The sequence below is a fragment of the Oncorhynchus mykiss genome, chromosome 4 (genome assembly GCF_057628025.1).
Source record: "Oncorhynchus mykiss isolate SJ-2025 chromosome 4, ASM5762802v1, whole genome shotgun sequence".
Lineage (NCBI taxonomy): Eukaryota > Metazoa > Chordata > Actinopteri > Salmoniformes > Salmonidae > Oncorhynchus > Oncorhynchus mykiss.
This window is the reverse complement of record NC_143025.1, coordinates 68,352,643-68,374,881: the sequence shown is the minus strand read 5'-3', so window position 1 is coordinate 68,374,881 and position 22,239 is coordinate 68,352,643. Positions and strand designations below refer to the sequence as shown.

At 46.3% G+C, this 22,239-nt stretch overlaps 1 protein-coding gene across 4 annotated transcripts in view; it reads left to right on the top strand.

Moving 5' to 3' along the window:
* LOC110522245 (transcription factor HIVEP2) overlaps positions 1–22,239 on the top strand; it is a 111,084-nt gene that overhangs the window by 76,465 nt on the left and 12,380 nt on the right. For all 4 annotated transcript variants that reach the window (XM_036975817.2, XM_090233457.1, XM_036975818.2 and 1 more), the window contains 4 exons: positions 4,146–4,328; positions 15,944–16,013; positions 16,114–21,231; positions 21,478–21,629. In XM_036975817.2, the coding sequence (XP_036831712.2) occupies positions 16,354–21,231; positions 21,478–21,629 (5,030 nt within the window). In that variant the 5' untranslated portion in view covers positions 4,146–4,328; positions 15,944–16,013; positions 16,114–16,353. The remainder of the gene's footprint in view (positions 1–4,145; positions 4,329–15,943; positions 16,014–16,113; positions 21,232–21,477; positions 21,630–22,239) is intronic.

Genomic DNA, 22,239 nt, shown 5'->3' with positions numbered 1-22,239 from the left:
ATGGACAGGGGCTGGGAGAAGAAGAAAAAGAAAGAAAAAAAGATATATATAAATATAGGACAAAACACACATCACAACAAGAGAGACAACACTACATAAAGAGAGACCTAAGACAACAACATAGCAAGGCAGCAACACAGGACAACAACATGGTAGCTTTACAACATCACAACAACATGGTAACAACACAAGACATGGTACAAATATTATTGGGCACAGACAACAATGCAGTTAAAGAAATAGAGTGAAGACAATATTTAGTAAATAAACTAAAGTAAAATATAAAATTATAAGTAACACAATAAAATAACAATGAGGCTATATACAGGGGGTACCGATACCGAGTCAATGTGCAGGGGTACAGGTTTGTCGAGGTAATTTGTACATGTAGGTAGGGGTAAAGTGATTATGCAAAGATAAATAACAGCGAGTAGCAGCAGTGTAAAAACAAAGGGGGGGGGGGGGTCAATGTAAATAGTCTGGTGGCCATTTGATTAATTGTTCAGCTTGGGGGTAGAAGCTGTTAATGAGCCTTATGGACCTAGACTTGGCGCTCCGGTACCGCTTGCCGTGCGGTAGAAGAGAGAACAGTCTATGACTTAGGTGACTGGAGTTTTTGAAAAAAATGTGGGCCTTCTTCTTTCACCGCCTGGTATATAGGTCCTCGATGGCAGGAAGCTTGGCCCCAGTGATGAACTGGGCCATATGCACTACCCTCTGTAGCACTTTACGGTCGGATGCAGAGAAGTTGCCATACCAGGCGGTGATGCAACCGGTTCCTGTAATCCACAATCAGCTTCTTTGTCTTGCTCACATTAAGGGAGAGGTTGTTGTCCTGACATCACACTGCCAGTTCTCTGACCTTCCCCTATAGACTGTCTCATCATTGTTGGTGATCAGGCCTACCACTGTTGTGTCGTCGGCAAACTTAATGATGGTGTTTGGCCACGCAGTCGTAGGGGAACAGGGAGTACAGGAGGGGACTAAGCACGCACCCTTGAGGGACCCCCCTGTTGAAGATCAGCGTGGCAGATGTGTTGTTGCCTACCCTTACCACCTGGGGGAGGCCCGTCAGGAAGTCCAGGATCCAGTTGCAGAGGGAGGTGTTTAGTCCCAGGGTCCTTAGCTTCGTTATGAGCTTTGTGGGCACTATGGTGTTGAACGCTGAGCTGTAGTCAATGAACAGCATTCTCACATAGGTGATCCTTTTGTCTAGGTGGGAAAGGGCAGTGTGGAGTGCGATTGAGATTGCGTCATCTGTGGCTCTGTTGGGGCGGTATGCGAATTTGAGTGGGTCTAGGGTTTCTGGGATGATGGTGTTGATGTGAGCAATGACCAGCCTTTCAAAACACTTCATGGCTACCGACGTGAGTGCTTACGGGGCAGTAGTCATTTAGGCAGGTTACCTTGGCTTTCTTGGGCACAGCGACTATGGTGATCTGTTTGAAACTTGTAGGTAGTACAGACTCAGTCAGGGAGAGGTTGAAAATGTCAGTGATGACACCAGTTGGTCATGCCATGACTGCATGTCCTGGTAATCCATCTGGCCCCGCGGCCTTGTGAATGTTGACCAGTTTAAAGGAGAGCGCGATCACACAGTCATCCGGAACAGCTGGTGCTCTCATGCATGCTTCAATGTTGCTTGCTTCGAACCTAGCATAAAATGCATTTAGCTCATCTGGTAGGCTCGCGTTACTGGACAGCATGCGCTTGGGTTTTGCTTTGTAGTCTGTAATAGTTTGCAAGCCCTGCCATGTCAGAGCGTCAGAGCCGGTGTAGTAGGATTCAGTCTTAGTAAGGTATTTACACTTTGCCTGTCTGATGGTTCGTCTGAGGGCGTACCAGGATTTCTTGTAAGCGTCCCTCTCCATGACTGCGGCAGCTCTAGCCTTTAGCTCGGTGGGGATGTTGCCTGTAATCCATGGCTTCTGGTTGGGATATGTACATACAGTCACTGTGGGGAGGACGTTGTCGATGCACTTATTGATAAAGCCGGTGACTGAGGTGGTATACTCCTCAATGCCATTGGATGAATCCCGGAACCTATTCCAGTCTGTGCTAGAAAAACAGGAGGGCGAGGGAGAGCTTTGTACACGTCTCTGTGTGTGGAGTAAAGGTGGTCTAGAGTTTGGAGCGCCGCCTCTGGATGAGCATTTTCTTATTTGCTTATGGCCTTAACCAGCTCGTTGAGTGTGGTCTTAGTGCCAGCATCGGTTTGTGGTGGTAGATAGACGGCTACGAAAAATATACATGAAAACTTTCTTGGTAAATAGTGTGGTCTACAGTTTATCATGGGGTACTCTAACTCAGGCGAACAATATCTTGAGACTTCCGTAATATTAGACAACGCGCACCTGCCGTTATTGACAAATAGACACACACACCCACCCCTAATCTTACCAGACGTAGTTGTTCTGTCCTGCCGATGCACAGAGAACTCAGCCAACTGTCACGCCCTGACCTTAGAGATCCTTATTATTTTCTATGTTTGGTTAGGTCAGGGTGTGACTCGGGTGGGAAAGTCTATGTTTTCTATTTCTTTGTTTTTGGCCGTGTGTGTGTGGTTCCCAATCAGAGGCAGCTGTCTATTGTTGTCTCTGATTGGGGATCATATATAAGTTGTACTTTTCCTTTCGGGTTTTGTGGGATCTTGTTTTCTGTTTAGTATCTGAGCCTGACAGAACTGTGCGCTTTCGTTTTTTTTGTTGTCTTTATTATTTTGTTTCGGTGTCATCAATAAAAATACGATGTACGCTGACCACGCTGTGCCTTGGTCTCCTTCTACAAACGAGAGTCATTACACCAACTGTATATTATCCGTGTCGTCGTCCTGACACTGCATTCAAACAGTTTTAGGTCGTACATTAGGCATATCAATCCGATTGGTAGAAGTACTGTCATTTTTGGACCTTGAATTACATTGTGTGAAAGAGAGGATAGTTTGTCTTTATTTTAGTTTCTGGTGGAATCCTGCGTTGGAGGGGAGCATGGCATTCAACATGGCTAGATGTAGGCTAGCTAGCCTATGCTCTTTTGTTTCTGAGAGAGTCATACTGCAGATTATGATGCAACTCCATGGAAATATTCTGGATTATCTTGCCTCAGAGTTCCCCTCCCCTGCAGCCCTAGGTCAGACAGAGTGGGGTAGTATTCTACCTTACTGGAGGGGGGGGGGGGCTCTCTACCCTCTGACCTGGAAAAGCTTACATAAACCACAGCATGCCTGGCCTGGTGGACCTCTGTCTGCCTGATTCTCAGAGAGAGAGTGAGTGAGTGAGAGAGTATGGTCACAGATTACTGTGACCATACTGTACTGTATTTAATCAGGGAGGAGTCCCTCTTATTGTGAAACCACAGTGATATTCTTTCATGCAGCAGACCCAGCCAGTGGGGGGCCTTAGCACGGCCATGGAATTAAATAGGGGAGGGGGCATAAAGAAGAGAGGGGGGACAAAGAAGAGAGAGAAAGAAAGAAAGAGAAGGAGAGAGAAAGAGAGCGAGAGTGAGAGAGAGTGCCACCTCTGCTATATGTCATTGGCCTTGGCTCTCTGGGTCTCTATTAATGTAATATCTGTGATTTGTCAGCACGGCTGAGGAGGTTATGAATGGATCGAGCAGAGTTTCATGCTGCCGTTTTCACGGTGGATGATAAGAAAAAAATATCTAATTCTTTCTCACTGTCCGTTAGATTAACAACCAACCTAATTATGACCACTCCTCTTTTACGCAGATAAGATTGGTCTAATTTGTCAGGTCGGAAAGGAGAGCATCAATTCGACCTCTCCTAACAGAGGGAGATATGTAGGGTAGAAAGAGACTGGGCATAGCTAGCTCTATTGAAAAGGCTTTAACAGGCAATGTAACCATTTTGCCTGTTCCTGTATATGCACCATACTGTACCTTTCAGATCCTATGAATTATGATCTATCTCTGTACAACGTTTTGGCAGAGTGCCGTTAACTATATGGAGTCAACCCAGAGCACTGAAACATTTAGTTAAATTAAAAAAGCAGATTGATAGAGCAATGCTAATTTTGGTTTGATTTATTGCCCCATTCAAAATCAGTGTATTGGATTTTTTTATGGCAGGTTTCTATTGTTGTGGGAGGTGTCTAAATGGTCTTCTTCTTGTTGTTTCTTTCCAGTGGTCTGTGTCGTCTCCTCACCCCTACCAAGGGGTCATCCTGACCTCGGACCCCCCTCTTGCCCCCCTCCCACGAGCCTGACCCAGTGATCCCCCCAACCCCCCCACCTTGCCCCAAAGCAGACTGAAGAACCCTAAACAGTGCCAGGCTCAATCACCACTCAAGTCCCCTGAGATCACGCAGGTGAGTGTACACACACACACACACACACACACACATTCCACACAAGAGTCAGGAGTGCGTGCATTTAGGGTGGAACTAATTGGAGTGTTAGGAACACCTTGTCTCAGTGAGCCTCACATCTGGAAAGGGGTGAGTGTTAGCTTTAGCTGCATGCTAGCAGATGGGATATAAAAGACAGGCCTGATGCTATCTGATCTATGGGTTGTGGTTGACTCTTGATAAAGGTGATAAAAATACTGCTCATGATTTACTGGCTGTTCAATAGGTAAGTATAAATACTGAAGAATATCATGATTCAGCCTTGTTTTCGATTTCTAGCATTGGGACTTTGCAGTACCACCAGGAAGCAGATAGGATTGGGTTTGTTTATGCACAATTGATTATGGCTGTGTTTATCGGGTCAGTCGTGAGACAACCCTGCTGTTACAGGTCTAAAACATCCTCTCGATCTGTGACAGCCACACTCCCAACTGACTGGCCATGTAATGGTCTAAATGATTCTGTCACTTTTCATCACGCTCCATCTGTCATCCCTCCTCCAGCTCAAACCTCTCCTCTCACCGATGGAAGACCCTCTCTTTGCTCCCGTGTCGGGCTAACCTGAATCAACTCCAAATGTCTCCGTGGTGCAGCTAGCTATTTCTTTAGGGAAGGGAAACCCATTTGACTACACACACCGTTTGTCCATTCACTCCCAAACACGTTGGCTGTGGAGCTGGTGACATTTGTGCTAGACATCCCTGATGTGTACGTTTCCAACAAGTCTGAACTACGGAGTATTAGCACTTTACTGGGTTTTCCATGGTAGGCGGTGTCAGTGGGTCCTGTCTGTTTACTCGCCGTAAGTGGGGGCTGTTAACCTTGGACAGTGACGAGAGTCGTTTATTTGGTCTAGGAGGGAGGCCCTGGTTGCACCATGCAGGCAGGGAGGCACATTGGTGGCAGATGTTTGAGCTTCTCCTCCTCCTCCTCCTCCTCCTCCTCCTCCTCCTCCAGTCCTACAGGATCACATCCTCCAGATGATCCCCTTCTTGTTTTGCCTTCCTCTTCTCTTTATAGAAACTGGATTCAAAATATTTGGAAGTTATGAGGTATACTGTTCCACTGGAGTTCCCCAGCGCCGTAGTACAACACCCTGTTTGATACATTGGTTGTGTCCACATGGTGTGTGGTGTATATTAAGAATATAATACCCAAACTCTGAGCGCTGGGAGGGATCTGTGTGAGGGAGGGGGGGGGGGGGAGGGACATGGAGAGGGAGTGGATGCTGCCTTCCAGGCTTAGTTAAGCCTGTGTTAGTCCTCCATCCAAGATAGCCACAGCTGAGATGTCCGTACGGAAGCAGCCTTCTTTCCTACTGTTATGTGCATTCAAAAGTTAGCGTCGCCTCTTTTCTGTTGCTCTAAAGTTTAGCATGCCTCATGAAGTTCTAATGTCGGTGCAAAGTCGGTGTTGTAAGTGGGGGAACCAGTGAGAAAGACAATTAATCAGTACCTCTACAGCTGCTTCCTGACATTTCTGCAAAATGTTGTGGAAAATGTAATGAAGGTAATTTTTCAAGCTTACCCGGTGGAAAATATGACCGTCTTTCCATAGACAATTAAAACCAACATGAAGCCCTTTTATTTCTTTCTTTTTATTCTCTTTCCTTCCATAGGGGGGATTTTATGTGTTTCATCCAGCGCTAAATGGAAACATGTACATTAAACGGCTACAGCTGTGGAGCACGAATAAACTCGGGATAGTTAGTTCTGCTGCTTAGCTGGAGAAATCCCATAACTGCACCTACTACAACATAAAGAGTAAGATCTGGGTCACATGGTTTATCCCACTGTGCACACAGCATGCATGTTTAGCCGTTACCACCTCCAGGAAATAATCATAAATCCAACCAGGAAGCATGCTGCTGCCGACTCTTATTTTGTTGCTCTTTCCAGCATTGCAGCAGGCAGCCTGTTGGAGCAGAGGGCTTGTACACAGACACAGGGAGATGGGTTTTTATCTATGCCGTTTTCAATTACTGAGGCCTGGTGTAATTACCCGGCTCTGTCCCACAGTCGGTCTGCCAGAGAGTCCCACAGTACCGCACTCCCCTCCCTCCCTCCCTCCCTCCCTCCCTCCCTCCCTCCCTCCCTCCCTCCCTCCCTCCCTCCCTCCCTCCCTCCCTCCCTGCCCTCAACCCTCAACCTAGCCTCCCCAGGTCCTTAGCATGGCGGCACTTACACCCTCTCCGCTTTGTCTGTGTCCGTCTGGCCACTTGTTTCATTGGTAACTGTATATCAGGCTGGGGACACTGGCGGGGCCGCCAGAGTGTCAGTTGTATTAAGCATGACCTCATGTTGAAAGGATCTGTTTCTCCCTCTCTAAATGGCTTTCAGCCTGTGGGGCCCGGTCTTTTGGCTCAACACCCCAGGCGCTATGCTCAGACCACTGGAGTCTTCCTGCACCCCATGATGGGCCTCTCACTGAGAGAGGAGGAGAGAGAGAGGGACAGAGACTGAAAGACGGAGAAAGAAAGGGAGAGAGAGGGAGAGAGAGAAGGAGAGTGTGTGCGTGCATGCGTGCCTGTTTGTGTGCGTGTGTGTGTGTGTGTCTCCACTCACACTCAGGCTCATGGACTGGCTTGTCTGGGGGAAATTATGTCACCCCCTGTTCTCCATCAACCCTGTCCAAAGTCCACATACTGTTCTGGGCTAATTCATCTTCAAGATGAGGCGCTGGGCTGGTGGCATGGCCAAACAGGTCACACTGTACACATTCCCTTTAGCATCGTCTGTACTTACAACCAAGCAATACTTTTAAACATATTATGCTGGACTCTGAGTCTCTGGAGAGGGTTGATTATGAGCTGGATCTCCTCTGTACTGGGTTTAATTTTTTATTTTTTAAATTGTTTTTATTTAACCTTTATTTAACAGCCTTTACCCAACACCAACAGACAGCACTGCTCGTGTTCTCTGTAACTGGGCCTTTACCCAACACCAACAGACAGCACTGCTCGTGTTCTCTGTAACTGGGCCTTTACCCAACACCAACAGACAGCACTGCTCGTGTTCTCTGTAACTGGGCCTTTACCCAACACCAACAGACAGCACTGCTCGTGTTCTCTGTAACTGGGCCTTTACCCAACACCAACAGACAGCACTGCTCGTGTTCTCTGTAACTGGGCCTTTACCCAACACCAACAGACAGCACTGCTCGTGTTCTCTGTAACTGGGCCTTTACCCAACACCAACAGACAGCACTGCTCGTGTTCTCTGTAACTGGGCCTTTACCCAACACCAACAGACAGCACTGCTCGTGTTCTCTGTAACTGGGCCTTTACCCAACACCAACAGACAGCACTGCTCGTGTTCTCTGTAACTGGGCCTTTACCCAACACCAACAGACAGCACTGCTCGTGTTCTCTGTAATTGGGCCTTTACCCAACACCAACAGACAGCACTGCTCGTGTTCTCTGTAACTGGGCCTTTACCCAACACCAACAGACAGCTCTGCTCCTGGTCTCTGTACTGGGCCTTTTACCCAACACCAACAGACAGCTCTGCTCCTGGTCTCTGTACTGGGCCTTTACCCAACACCAACAGACAGCTCTGCTCCTGGTCTCTGTACTGGGCCTTTACCCAACACCAACAGACAGTTCTGCTCCTGGTCTCTGTACTGGGCCTTTACCCAACACCAACAGACAGCTCTGCTCCTGGTCTCTGTAACTGGGCCTTTACCCAACACCAACAGACAGCTCTGCTCCTGGTCTCTGTACTGGGCCTTTACCCAACACCAACAGACAGCACTGCTCCTGGTCTCTGTAACTGACTAATGTGGAGCCTGAATAACTGACTAATGACTAATGTGGAGCTGAAGATTTTCACTGTAGCCTGCAATCACACCTGAAACCCCTGAACCCGTGTCTATTAAACACTCTGAATCTCTGAATATGATTGTCTTCTTGGAGAGAGCCAGGGAGAAACCAGATCAGAAACTGATTAAGAGGATCTGGATGGACGCATCGATCAAAAGCTCATAAACAAATGAGTGAACAGCCAAACAGTGTCTCTGGGGCAACTGTCTGTGAGGCGATGTGTGTGCTGTTGGCCTGAGTGCCTGACTGTATACCTCCGCACAGCCGAGAGAGATTCTGTTTATTACCGCCGCTCGTAGGTTACGCCTTCCATAATGGCCCAGCATTCTTGGAAGAGCAGATAACATTCATCACAATCAGCAGGAACATCATCAGGCATGGGGCTGATACCCATGGCACGACCCAGTCGAGATTTGTGACACAGCGATTTGTTAAGAGACAACCCAGTGCCCAGATTAGTCCATTTTTGTAACATCAATATGTTTATAATTTGATGGATTATGTTTCCCCATTCAATGCCAAATGTTTTTGCCGTATCTCATAACAACAAATGCAAATAAAAGTAATAAATTCCACCTGCCTATCAGCAAGAAATGTGTAACTACTGCCATTATTGCTTGTGCTATTGCATGGCTGTGCACAGTGAACACCTCAGCTTAAGGTGTGGTTTGCTATGCCTAGTGAACGCCTCAGCTTAAGGTGTGGTTTGCTATGCCTAGTGAACGCCTCAGCTTAAGGTGTGGTTTGCTATGCCTAGTGAACGCCTCAGCTTAAGGTGTGGTTTGCTATGCCTAGTGAACGCCTCAGCCTTAGGTGTGGTTTGCTATGCCTAGTGAACGCCTCAGCTTAAGGTGTGGTTTGCTATGCCTAGTGAACGCCTCAGCTTAAGGTGTGGTTTGCTATGCCTAGTGAACGCCTCACCTTAAGGTGTGGTTTGCTATGCCTAGTGAACGCCTCAGCTTAAAGTGTGGTTTGCTATGCCTAGTGAACGCCTCAGCTTAAGGTGTGGTTTGCTATGCCTAGTGAACGCCTCAGCTTAAGGTGTGGTTTGCTATGCCTAGTCTTCCCACTTGAGCTCTCACACCGACGGCGAGAAGAGGTGGCCGAGCAGAGCGACCGACCAACCGCCTAGCTGGGTTGTGCAACCAGCTCCTTTCATAATTTCAATTCATCAGCATGGTAACCCTGCTGCATGGCATTCAGGCTTGTTCTTCCCACACAGGAACTGTCACCCACACTCCTCACCTCACCCTGTCTCAATGAGGCTGTAGCCAAGGCCTCTCACCCACGCAGAGCCCAACTCTCTCTTTTCACTACTCACTACACACACACCCACCATGTTAAAAATACCACCTCCCATCTTATGCCTAGCTGTACCTCGTACTTTCTGCTTGAAATGTAGACCTGAGTATGACAGGATGTATGACAGGGTGTATGACTGGATGTATGACAGGATGTATGACAGGATGTATGACTGGATGTATGACAGGATGTATGACAGGATGTATGACAGGATGTATGACAGGATGTATGACAAGATGTATGACTGGATGTATGACTGGATGTATGACAGGATGTATGAAAGGATGTATGACTGTCAAGATATATGATTCTTGTCTGAATCATGTGCCTTGTAGTTTTACCAGTACTGGTCTTTACTTTTCTCATGTGTTGCTGGAGTTTGTCCCAAAACTAAATATCCATCCCATCATGCCATACGTATTGCACATACACTCACCATTCTATAAATGTGTATGATGCACTATACATTGTAGTTGTAATTTTAGTATTGTTCTGTGAGGGCACTGGCTCTGCTGACCACCTTGACCTGGTTTGAGCAATGGATGGTCTCTCTCTCTCCCCCCCCTCTCTCAACCTGTTGCGTGTTGTCTCTCCACAGTCTCCAGACTGCAGTATCTCCCGGCTGCAGTCTCTCCCAGCTCCAGGCTGTGCTTCATCTTTGGGCTCCTAATGAGGAGTCAATATGACACTCCCGGGGGCTGACTTGCGAACGGACTGGGTGATGCATCCACAGAACCTGCTTACAGGGGATAAAATCACACCCCAAACCTGCCGGCTGTGCAAATGGTGAATCTCTCAGGCTGTCAAGACGCAAACTATTGGTGGTATAAGTCTGAAGATGAAAATAGTTATTTCTGGGATTTCAAAAGATTCAGGAATATTTTCTGTTTCATAGATTTTTTTTGTGGGGGTGTATATTTATTGCATATTATTTTGTTTTTATTCCATTCTATTCATATTTTACAATATGTGCATTTTTTATACACGATACAGACTGGAAAAGACAAACAAGCTACTTTTGTTGCCCATGTTACATTGAGAGGCACAGATGAACCTGCAACTGAATAGAGTAGAGAAGTGTGTCACGACTGCAGAATTAATACATTTCACTCAGTCCTTTCAATAATCCCCCAAAAATATGTTGTGTATTCTGTGCATGCAGTCCATTTGAGAACAGAGGGATTCTTCAACATTGCATTGTGAATAACTCCCTGACACAGTTCAGGTGAAAGGCGTGTTGATCCAGACGCCCCTAAAACACATAATACTTTATTGTAGGAGCTTTGCTTCAATCTATTTTCAGAGCCCTTTCAGATTTTCCCCTAGCTAGCCAGTTGATAAAGCCAGTTGGAGCTTTTAACATTGCCTCCATCCCAAATGAGCTGGAATAGCTGGAACAAAGACCCCAGCAAACTGACCCAGCTCCCCTCTCATTCCCACTGTAAGGGAAGACACAGAGAAAGGTATAAAACTTGTATGCAGATATGTGTGTGTTTCTAACAAACAAACACAGATAAATAAACAAGGGTCTCGGTTGGGGGTCTCGTTAGGCCCCCTGAGGCTGAGGCACTGACCATGATGCACTTCTAGGCAGGACTTTGTTACCATAAACTCTGTAATTACTGAATGGAAACAATTAGCAATGATTTGAATTATTCAGAGTCTGCCCTGGAAAGTACAAGAAACTGTGCCGGTTTCCGTTCAGGGAAATAAGAAACGGCCTGTGTGTGTGTGTGTGTGTGTGTGTGTGTGTGTGTGTGTGTGTGTGTGTGTGTGTGTGTGTGTGTGTGTGTGTGTGTGTGTGTGTGTGTGTGTGTGTGTGTGTGTGTCTGCCTACATCGCTGCTGTGAACGTGATGTCACCAGGAGGACAAACAAAAGGGGTAACCGGAGCTTTGAAAACACACTGGCGGATGTGTCACGGTCAACCCCACAGACAGGCCACTGAATTAGGCCACTGTGCTGATCGAATGGCCCTGTGGTTAAGGAGATACCCAAAACACACAGGCGGCTTACCCATGCGACTGGCCTTTGTTTCTACAGGAATTACTCAGGTATAATTGCAGATGTCAATTTGCTTAGACCAACAGAACCGTGTGTACTACCCTCTGTAATAGAGATGGAACTGAAACTAGATGAGGTTGATTTAATTACCTTCAGCTGTTTATTGGAGTAACTATGTAACACTGATAGGTCTAAAGCATCAGTCGATAATAGCAGTGTCAAAGACTATGACTCCAAATATTTAGAGAACATAGTTTGGCAACGGAGATATTTTCCAGGTCTGTTTTAAAAAAATTTATTCCAACAATTGTATTTATTTATTTCAAGTGCTCGTGTCCTGCAAATAACTTTTGGTTGGACAGTGAGAGATATGGCGTCATGGTTCATTTTTAACTTCAGATGTTGTTATTTTATGGGAAAAGAAAACGGGATTCACTCTATTCTTTATTTCAGTGTTGAACGGAATTCCAATCACTTCAAATTGGTATGTGGCATCTTGGCTGTCCAAACGGTTTAAGGATAACTACACATCACTCATTGTCACACAAAATAACAAAACATTTTCTAATCCTCTCTCTTGAATCTGCCAGCCCAAAAAACGCTTAAATACCTAATCCCTGCATTGGAAAGAGGATGCATTTTGATTGAGTGAAAGGGCCTCTTTAAGGTTTGCTCTTTCCCCAGTCACAATGGAGATGTGCGTCAGTGTGTAGGGCCTGGTACAGCCCCAGGCTACCAGCTTATCCCCCACTCCCCATAGATCTCCAGCCAGAAACCAGAACTAGGCCCGAGGTGGGCAGAGGCTCTCTATCAGCGTAATGTTCTCCCCATGAAAAGAGAGCCCAAATAAAGAAGCTAACATGGCTTATACCCACACTTTATGTGTACCTCTGGGGAGGAGGGGGTTGATGGAGATATATGTACTGTAATGCTTGGGGGGGGAGTAACTTACTGTGGGGGGGCCGGTGTACTGTAAATAATGAAAATGTCCGCCTCATCATGGTCCATCATGGTTTTTGGCGGTGGGGCCTCCTATCAGATGAACTACTGTTAGACTATGGAGATGTTACATAAAATGCTTGAATCATCCAGTGAAGTGTTTCTGTTTATATCTTTGAGAATGTGGTCCGTCTCTATAGAGCGAGGTGTCCCTAGCACACTCTGCCTCTGTGTGTCCCACGCACACTTCCTCCAGGTACTCCACTTAAAAATGATGCCAAAGAATATTCCCACCCACACTCAGTCAGAAAATAGGACAGCGTTTTAGTTAGGATGAAAACACTTTATATAACCCATTCAATAGTTTTTCTTTGACTTGAACAATGATAACCTTATGCAACACGGCAGAGAATAATTCATTAATGGTTTTGGGCAGATGCCTACTGAACTGTATGTCCTAAAAGAAAGATTTGAGAGAACTTCGGGCACCATGGTAGCGGATCTGTGCTGATAACAAGAGATACTAGACAGATGGATTCATGGAAGGAGATGCGCCCAAACATGGAGGGGGGGGTGGGGGGGGTTTGGAAGGAAGGAAGGGAAGAGGAGAGGGGTGCACCAACCTGGCCACCATTAAGTGTGATATATGAAACTGACTCCAGCTTAGAAAGATGGCTCTTTTCCACTCAGTGATAGGTTTGCTCTGGCTTCATAAGGCTCATCAGCTGACACTTTTTCACAAAATACGGAGTGCGTATTGTGTGAATAGGCTAGGATGAGTTATTATTCCTCTCAGAATGTTTCTCTCTGTAACTACGTTATCTTTACAAAGCTGACAATCGAGAACCTGCACCTGTTGATACAGGTGTGTTGCAATTGATACTGCATTCTGTATCTTCCAATCTCTCTAAACATAGCAACATCTGGCTGTGTTTTCACATACACATTTGGTTTTGGGTTTAATTGAAACATGTACAGTTTTTTTTAACAGGATCGCAGGTGGTATTTATCGTTGGTCAATAAGAAAGGATATCTGGCCGGTAACAAACCTCCATCCAACCACTTATTCTGAGCGCCTATGGCTTTGTTCTGTTGTTTGCACACATTATTTTTGTGTAACAGCACGGAAGAAAACAAAAACCGAAGAGAAGGTGCTAAAAATACCAGTGTTTTCGACTGGGATATTTTTATCTCTCACATTGGCCTCAAGACACCCGCGTCACATAACTTCCATGCTCCTACCCCAGTAGCGCCAGAGCAAAGGGGCCGTCTGTGTGTGTGTGTGTGTGTGTGTGTGTGTGTGTCGCAATCAGAGAGAAAAAATGAAATCAAGAAATGCACGACAGTGACTTACATGTTCAACGTGTTAGTCTCAGACACTGGATTCATTCTATATTCAAGTGTTGGTGTGGTTTCTGTACGTTAGCACTCTGAAATAGAATCACAAACGAATGCAAGTTTATTTGTAGCTTCTGTGTTCACTAGGCATTGCAGTATGTGTATGTATAGAAAGTAAACATCAGAGGCCAGCGAAAAGAAAAATGCTAGCGCTTGTAGTTCCTTTACGACTTGCCCTTTGGACGCCCACGCACATATGATGTCTTACGTCACTTCCATTTGGCCGGCTATTTGTACTTTTTTGTGTCTTTTTAGGAACTGCGTGGGCCTAGTTGTTACTGATGACTCACTGTAAGCATGAGGGGGAGGGTGGCCCAATCACAAACTACACTCATTCAAAATATTTTAACCTCAATCTAGTTTAGCACTGTACTCCTTGTACTGCATGCCACTGTACATGAGAATATACAGTTGAAGTCGGAAGTTTACATACACTTAGGTTGGAGTCATTAAAACTTGTTTTTCAACCTCTCCGTAAATTTCTTGTTAATAAACTATAGATTTGGCAAGTCGGTTAGGACATTACTTTGTGCATGACACAAATAATTTTTCCAACAATTGTTTACAGACAGATTATTTCACTTATAATTCACTGTATCACAATTCCAGTGGGTCAGAAGTTTACATACACTAGTTGACTGTGCCTTTAAACAGCTTGGAAAATTCCAGAAAATGATGTCATGGCTTTAGAAGCTTCTGATAGGCTAATTGACATCATTTGAGTCAATTGGAGGTGTACCTGTGGATGTATTTATAGGCCTACCTTCAAACTCAGTGCCTCTTTGTTTGACATCATGGGAAAATCAAAATAAATCATCCAAGACCCCAGGAAATACAATTGTAGACCTCCACAAGCCTGGTTCATCCTTGGGAGCAATTTCCAAACGCCTGAAGGTACCACGTTCATCTGTACAAACAATAGTACGCAAGTATGAACACCATGGGACCACACAGCTGTCATACCGCTCAGGAAGGAGATGCCTACTGTCTCCTAGAGATGAACGTACTTTGGTGCGATAAGTGAATATCAATCCCAGAGCAACAGCAAAGGACCTTGTGAAGATGCTGGAGGAAACCGGTACAACAGTATCAATATCCGCAGTAAAACGAGTCCTATATCGACATAACCTGAAAGGCCGCTCGGCAAGGAAGAAGCCACTGCTCCAAAACCACCATAAAAAAGCCAGACTACGGTTTGCAACTGCACATGGGAACAAAGATCGTACTCTTTGGAGCAATGTCCTGTGGTCTGATGAAACAAAAATAGAACTGTTTGGCCAAAATGACCATCGTTATATTTGGAGGAAAAAGGGGGAGGCTTGCAAGCCAAAGAACACCATCCCAACCGTGAAGCACGGGGGTGGCAGCATCATGTTGTGGGGGTGCTTTGCTGCAGGAGGAAGGAAAATTATGTGGATATATTGAATCAACATCTCAAGACATCAGTCAGGAAGTTAAAGCTTGGTTGCAAATGGGTCTTCCAAATGGACAATGACCCCAAGCATACTTCCAAAGTTGTGGCAAAATGGCTTGAGGACAGCAAATTCAAGGTATTGGAGTGGCCATCACAAGGCCCTGACCTCAATCCTATAGAAAATGTGTGGGCAGAACTGAAAAAGGGTGTGCGAACGAGGAGGCCTACAAACCTGACTCAGTTACACAAGCTCTGTCAGGAGGAATGGGCCAAAATTCACCCAACTTATTTTGGGAAGCTTGTGGAAGGCTACCAGAAACATTTGACCCAAGTTAAACAATTTAAAGGCAATGCTACCAAATACTAATTGAGTGTGTGTGAACTTCTGACCCACTGGGAATGTGATGAAAGTAATTCTCTCTGCAATTATTCTGACATTTCACATTCTTAAAATAAAGTGCTGATCTTATCTGACCTATGACAGGGCATTTTTACAAGGATTAAATGTCAGGAATTGTGAAAAACTGAGTTTAAATGTATTTGGCAAAGTGTATGTAAGCTTTCGACTTCAACTGTAGATGACTGAACTGCGATTAATTTTTTGAAAATGGAGGAAAATCCTAGAGACATAAGTTATTAACTGACTTCACAGTAAATGCTTTGTTTCAATCATTGAATTGTTTCCATCTCCTCTCTCCAGGTCGTACATAAAGATTATCTTGGAAGTTGTAAAAGGAGGGATATCAACAAAAACTTTGTTTTTCAGACTGGTAAGTGTTCAGTAATAGATATTTTATACCGAACCATGATTTTTAAAACATTTTGTTTCACAGTACATGGAATTTATTCATGTTCTGTTTGAATTTTCAGATCACTCAAAGGTCTTGATACATTTAATAAACAAAAAGAAAATTGAAGGGCTGATGCAAGTTCGCAAGTTTACAGTATGCTTGACAGAAAGAAAGTGTTCTGATCCCCACTATAGAGGATCTTTGTGACTCAAATGTAGAACAACCCAAAACGACTTCAGCAATGGAAGGCCCCTTCATTTGAGAACTACAGCATCTGACATTTGACCTTTGAGAAACCCAAAGGAAGTATAGTTGGACAATGGAGCCACATGAATCAGCTTCTGGTCAAAAATCCACCAAGGAGCCACGGGAGAAGCTACAAAGGAAGTGGGTCTCCGAGCCCTCAGCTGTCACAAAAAGAAGCACTTTCGCTGACCCGGAGGGAAAAAGGCACTCGCATCGCGAAAGCCTGCAAAGTGGTGCCAGTGGCAGCAATATTACTGGCTCAGCACAAAAGTATGGCTCTGGGAAGATGTTATCAACTGCAATGGGTCAGCCGCATCAAGACAGTCAATACACACAGGCTTTCCCCCGTACTTACTCCTACCAGTTACCACAACAGTACCCACAGCAGCCCATGCAAGAGCGCTTCCTGTCCGGAGCCAAGCCACAGCCTGGTCTGGAGGCCCATGCCTGGCCTTTCGCTGGACAGCTCCCTTCCGACGACATATTCCCTGGACACTCCCGTGCCCATGGAGTTTTCTCTCGTCAGAAATCTCCCAGTTTACCATGTTCTTTTGGCCAGTATTCCAAATCAGGGCCGGAGCTGCCAGAGGAGGGATACAAGAAGGAGCAGAAACCCAAGAAGCCAGGAAAGTACATCTGCCACTACTGTGGAAGGGCTTGTGCGAAACCCAGCGTGCTGAAGAAGCACATTCGTTCACACACTGGGGAACGCCCCTACCCTTGTGTCCCCTGCGGGTTCTCCTTTAAAACCAAGAGTAATTTGTACAAACACCGAAAATCTCATGCCCATGCCATCAAAGCAGGACTAGTCCCATTCTCCGAACTGGCAGCTTCACGCACAGACATGGATCAAGCATCCTCCGTGGGAGAGACAGATGTACATTCAGACGGTGAACAGAGCACGGACACCGACGAGGAGACGGCAGAGGTCTCTATGTTTATGGACAAAGTCAGCCCCATCCCCCAGATATCATTTGAAATGGACAAAAGCACAATGGAGAAGGGTGGGGAGCCGGCATATGCTGACTCAGCTGAGGAACTAGCTATGGCATCCATGAAAGTGCCTATCCTAATTGTCCCAAAACAAGGGATCCCACCAACAGTAATGGAGTGCCCCCCATTCATGGAACTCAAGGCTTCTCACATCAGCTCCCAGGTGAGCCGCGTGGATGACTCTCCTACTATAAAACAGAGACTGGCTCTGAAACTGACAGATAGGAAGGGATCACAGGACTCAGACCAGCAGTCCCAGCAGTCCCTGAACCTTCTGAGTCCACACAGCAAAGGCAGCACAGATTCCGGCTACTTCTCTCTTTCAGAGAGTGCGGAGCAACAGATCAGCCCTCCCAACACAAACGCAAAGTCCTACGAGGAGATCATGTTTGGTCGGACTTGGTATTACAAACCTAACTCTCCTAGATCTAGACAATCCATTGCAGTAGGCATGGCCACTGTTGGCCAAGACACTAACCTAGTCATGGGGAAGATATCTGAAGATCATATATTCTTCCGTAATGATAACAGTGAAGCGCATCTACTAGCAGGTGTTGACCCTAAGCAGTATCCCACAAGCCCTTGCCAAAGCAACACAGGTCTATTAGAGGCTCCTGATTCAGGGCCACTCATTAGGAGTAACTCAATGCCAACATCCTCCCCAACCAACCTCAACGTCCCACCTGGGATAAGAGTGAGCCACTCCTTCGATGAGATGATGACCTCTGATGATGTCTTCTACCCGGGTGCTGCCGGTCTGAGGAGGCTTAGGAGACAGGCAGCTTTTGAGCATTCAGCACATGAAGGGCATGGCGAATCTGAAACCTATGGACACATTCCCAAGAACACAGCCCCATTTGTGGTTTTAAAGCTAGGGGAGCGTAGTCCTGTGGTGCCAGAGCATACAGCATACAGCCCTTATGGTACTAAAGTGGGAATGACAGAGATTGCCACTCGTAAACGCAGAAAGGAAAAGAGTGTAGGGGACGAGGAGGATGGCCCAGGCCAGTATGACAGTAGTGGCTCAGTAGATATGGTTGGGGATTATGATTCAAAACAAGGTAGTCAAGTAGGTTCAAGGGCAACACCTACTGGGAAAGGATCCATAGGATCCATGTACAATGCACATAGCCAATCAGACAGTTTTGAAACATGCTGTAGTAGTATGTGCTCAGAGGATGTAGTGCTAGTCCCAGACTCTGACAGAAAGGCAACTGGCAACGTTATCTCTGTCATTCAGCACACAAACTCACTCAGTAGGCCAAACTCCTTCGAGAAGTCAGAGTCCTTCGAGCACCCAGCCTACCTGCAAGACAAATCCTCTAGCCAATATTCAGAGCAGTCAGATACAGAAAACACAGAAGATGTGCAAAGCCAAGACTCTATCCTTAGGTCTGAGAGCATGGAGCAGCAGAGCGACAGTGATTTAGCTTCACCCAACCAGCCCTGTCACATGCCCCCCAAACTGGTGCGGCAGCCTAACATCCAAGTGCCTGAGATCAGGGTGACGGAGGAGCCAGATAAACCTGAGAAAGAGCCTGATGTACCGACCAAGGAGCCGGAGAAGCACGTTGAAGAATTCCAGTGGCCCCAGAGGAGTGAGACACTGTCCCAGCTCCCTACGGAGAAGTTGCCTCCTAAAAAGAAGCGTCTGCGTTTGGCAGACTTGGAGCACTCCTCTGGGGATTCCAGCTTTGAGTCCTGCACCAGCCTGTCCAGGAGCCCCAGCCAGGAAAGCAACCTGTCCCACAGCTCCAACTTCTCTATGTCCTTTGACAAGGAAGAAAACCTGAAGTCTGTGTCACCGACCAAGCAGGATGACTTTGGCAAGCAGTCTGAGTACAGTGGCAACTCTCTCACCATCCCCGGCCATCACCAGCAGAGGGAGATGCGACGATCCTCATCCGAACAGGCTCCCTGTGCTCTGGCCACCGAGATCCCAGAGATCCGTAGCAAGTCCTTTGACTATGGCAGTCTCTCAACATCATCCAGACAGGGAGAGATTTACTCCAGTGCATCAGCCATGAAAGAACGGAGAAGGGGCTACCTAGTAAGGCAGGCATCCCTTAGCGTTTACCCTGAGACAGTGGTGCATGAGCAAGGTGGTCTCGAAATGACCATCAAGCAAGAGCACTCAGACCATGGACCCTTATCTTGGCAGAGCCCCCCATCCTCTCAAGGTTCTCATGGTGCATCAGCCAGCGAAGTAGCAAGACCCAAGAGAGGGTCACCTTATCATCTTCTGCAACAGAGAATTAGTGAGGACAGCCAGGAAGACTCAACACTGTTCCAGAAGTCATCTTGTCTGCCAAGTCAACAGTCATCAGAGGTAGAGCATCCAAGTCATGAGCTCATGAGCCAGGAAGCCATGCAATACTCCTCACTCCAGAGCAGCTTGGCTTCACTGCCTTTCCTGCCATTTCAGCCCGGCCTGTTCTGGCATCCGGAGTCAACACAGAGACACAAGCAACATCTGGCTTTCCAGCCACACCAGTTACAGAAACTACATATCAGACAGCCTAGTATACCGCACATGCCCCAGAAATCCCACCCACCTCTTCATCAGCTACAGCAGATCCAGGAGCAGTGTGACATTAAGGCTGACGGTGCTATCAGTCAGAACTACCAGTATCCCTGCAGAGTCTCCCCCCAGGCCCAGCATTACAACTCTCCACCGTCTAAAGTGGCCCTCACCGAGAGTAAAATGCTCCTGCAACAGGTCCAGCCAATCTTCGCCACTCAGAATGCAGGATCACAGCCATCACTCCCAGGTATGCTAATCCCCGTTAGGATACAGACTCACGTGCCATCTTACGGAAGTGTTATGTACACAAGTGTTTCACAGCTCTTAGCTAACCACAGCCAGAGCGCTTATTCAGCAAGAGTCATATGCTCAGAGAATGCATCATCCAGTTCACTCACAGGCGGCAGTGTTTCAAAGCACGGAGTTTGCTTCAACTTATCTCAGATCCTTGGTCAGCCTGAGGGAGCTCCACGTTATCCACTCTGGAAAGTTCCAGATCTGAACACTGAACATGGGAGACTAAACACGGGAATTCCGCTGTCGTTGACATCGAGAACCATCTCCACCACGGATGCATCCTCCAGTATCGGGGGAAGCAAGCGGATGTTATCACCAGCCAGTAGCCTGGAACTCTTTATAGAGACCAAACAGCAGAAACGGGTCAAGGAGGAGAAGATGTACGGTCAGATTGTTAAAGAGCTGAGCGCTGTCGAGCTGAGTGCTTCGAAGGACAGCGTCAAGTTACCAAAGCATGCACCTCTAAAGAGTGAGGGTTCAATGGACGATCAGGAGAGGATGTCCTCCTCCCCACCAGCAGACTTCCCTTCCACCCAAATCCCAGTGCGTTCCAACGCACCTCACATACCCGATGTGCCACCAGCTGACAGCTTCACTCCCCCTCTGCAAATTGTGATGGACACCCCTGGTGGCAGAGAGTCCCCAGAGGAGCTGGATGTTGACGACTCCTTCACCCCAGAGGCTAGCTCCAGCCCACAGTCCATGGTCTCCTCCAGTGACACTCCAGAGGAGGCCAAGCCACCCATGGGCAGCAAGATCCCTGTCAACATGCTGGTGCAGCTGGCTGCCAATCAGAGTGGGGGCGCTGCTGGAAGCACTCTGCTGCTCACAGATCTGGCAGACGTTCAGCAGTTCTTTCAGTTCCCCAGTCTTCGCACGGCAACCAGTGTCAGTTGGTGCTTCTTGAATTCGACCAAGCCAAACAACGCTCAGACGACTCCCCTGACTTCTGTCTACGGCTCCTGGTGTGTCAGCTCCTACAACCCCAACCCTCTCAGCCTCAGCACCAAGGCTACTCTGGCCCTGCTCCGATCCAAGCAGAGGAAGAACACAGAAACCTACACGATGGCTGCTATGTATCAACCCGGAACTGGAAAACTTGTGTCCTCTCTTGCTTGGAAGCAGAAATTTGAGCAGGTAATCAACACATCACATTTGCCTCTTGTTCACAATTTACTACATTTACATTTACTAAATAAGCATTACAGATTTCATAACTCACATGTAAGTTTTTGAAAGTTTGAAATCCCCTACAATATTATAAAGCAATCTTAGGTACAGTAAAATGTTATTTTGAGCCGACATTTCATTACATCTGCCATCAAGTGTTTTTGTCTGTTTGCGAGGATTTAACTTAGTGTAATGCATGTTTTCCATTTGCAGATGAAGCCAGAGCTCATGCAGCTAGATGTGAGCAAATATGGGAAGAAAATCAAGGGGCTGAGCTCCAGGGATCGAATCAAGGAGGACCATGGAGAGAAGGAGGCCTCCTCAAAGCAGGCTGAGCCCACTCGCATCAGAATCTTTGAAGGAGGGTATGTCAAGATGGCTGCCATTAGCCATTAAAATGTAATTGAAAGCCTTTTGATATCAGTGTGGAACCTTCTGGAGACGGCTGCTTAAAATGTTATATTGTTGTGACTTCTATACAAAATGTACAGGCCAGCACTTAAATATGAAATATTTTGTGGTTAAGTTGGATTTAATGCCTGGTGGCTGAAACCACTTCTTCATGGTCTATGTTATATGAGAATGATAAAACAATTACTGTGGTAACTGAAATGTAGCTTTTACATGATTTTGTCAAATTACTGTTTTTCATGGACTTGAAGGCTTTTTCCGCAGAAATAGGATGTATACACTGCATTAAGAATGTATTCAGACGCCTTGACTTTTTCCATATTTTGTTACGTTACAGCCTTATTCTAAAATGTATTAAATACATTTTCTCATCAATTTACACACGATTACACACGGTGTTACACACGATGAGGTTTCACACAATTTACACATAATGACAAAGCAAAAACAGGTTTTTAGAAATGTTTGCAAATGTATTAAAATACTAAACTGAAATATCATATTTACATAAGTATTCAGACACTTTACTCAGTATTTTGTTGAAGCACCTTTGGCAGCGATTAC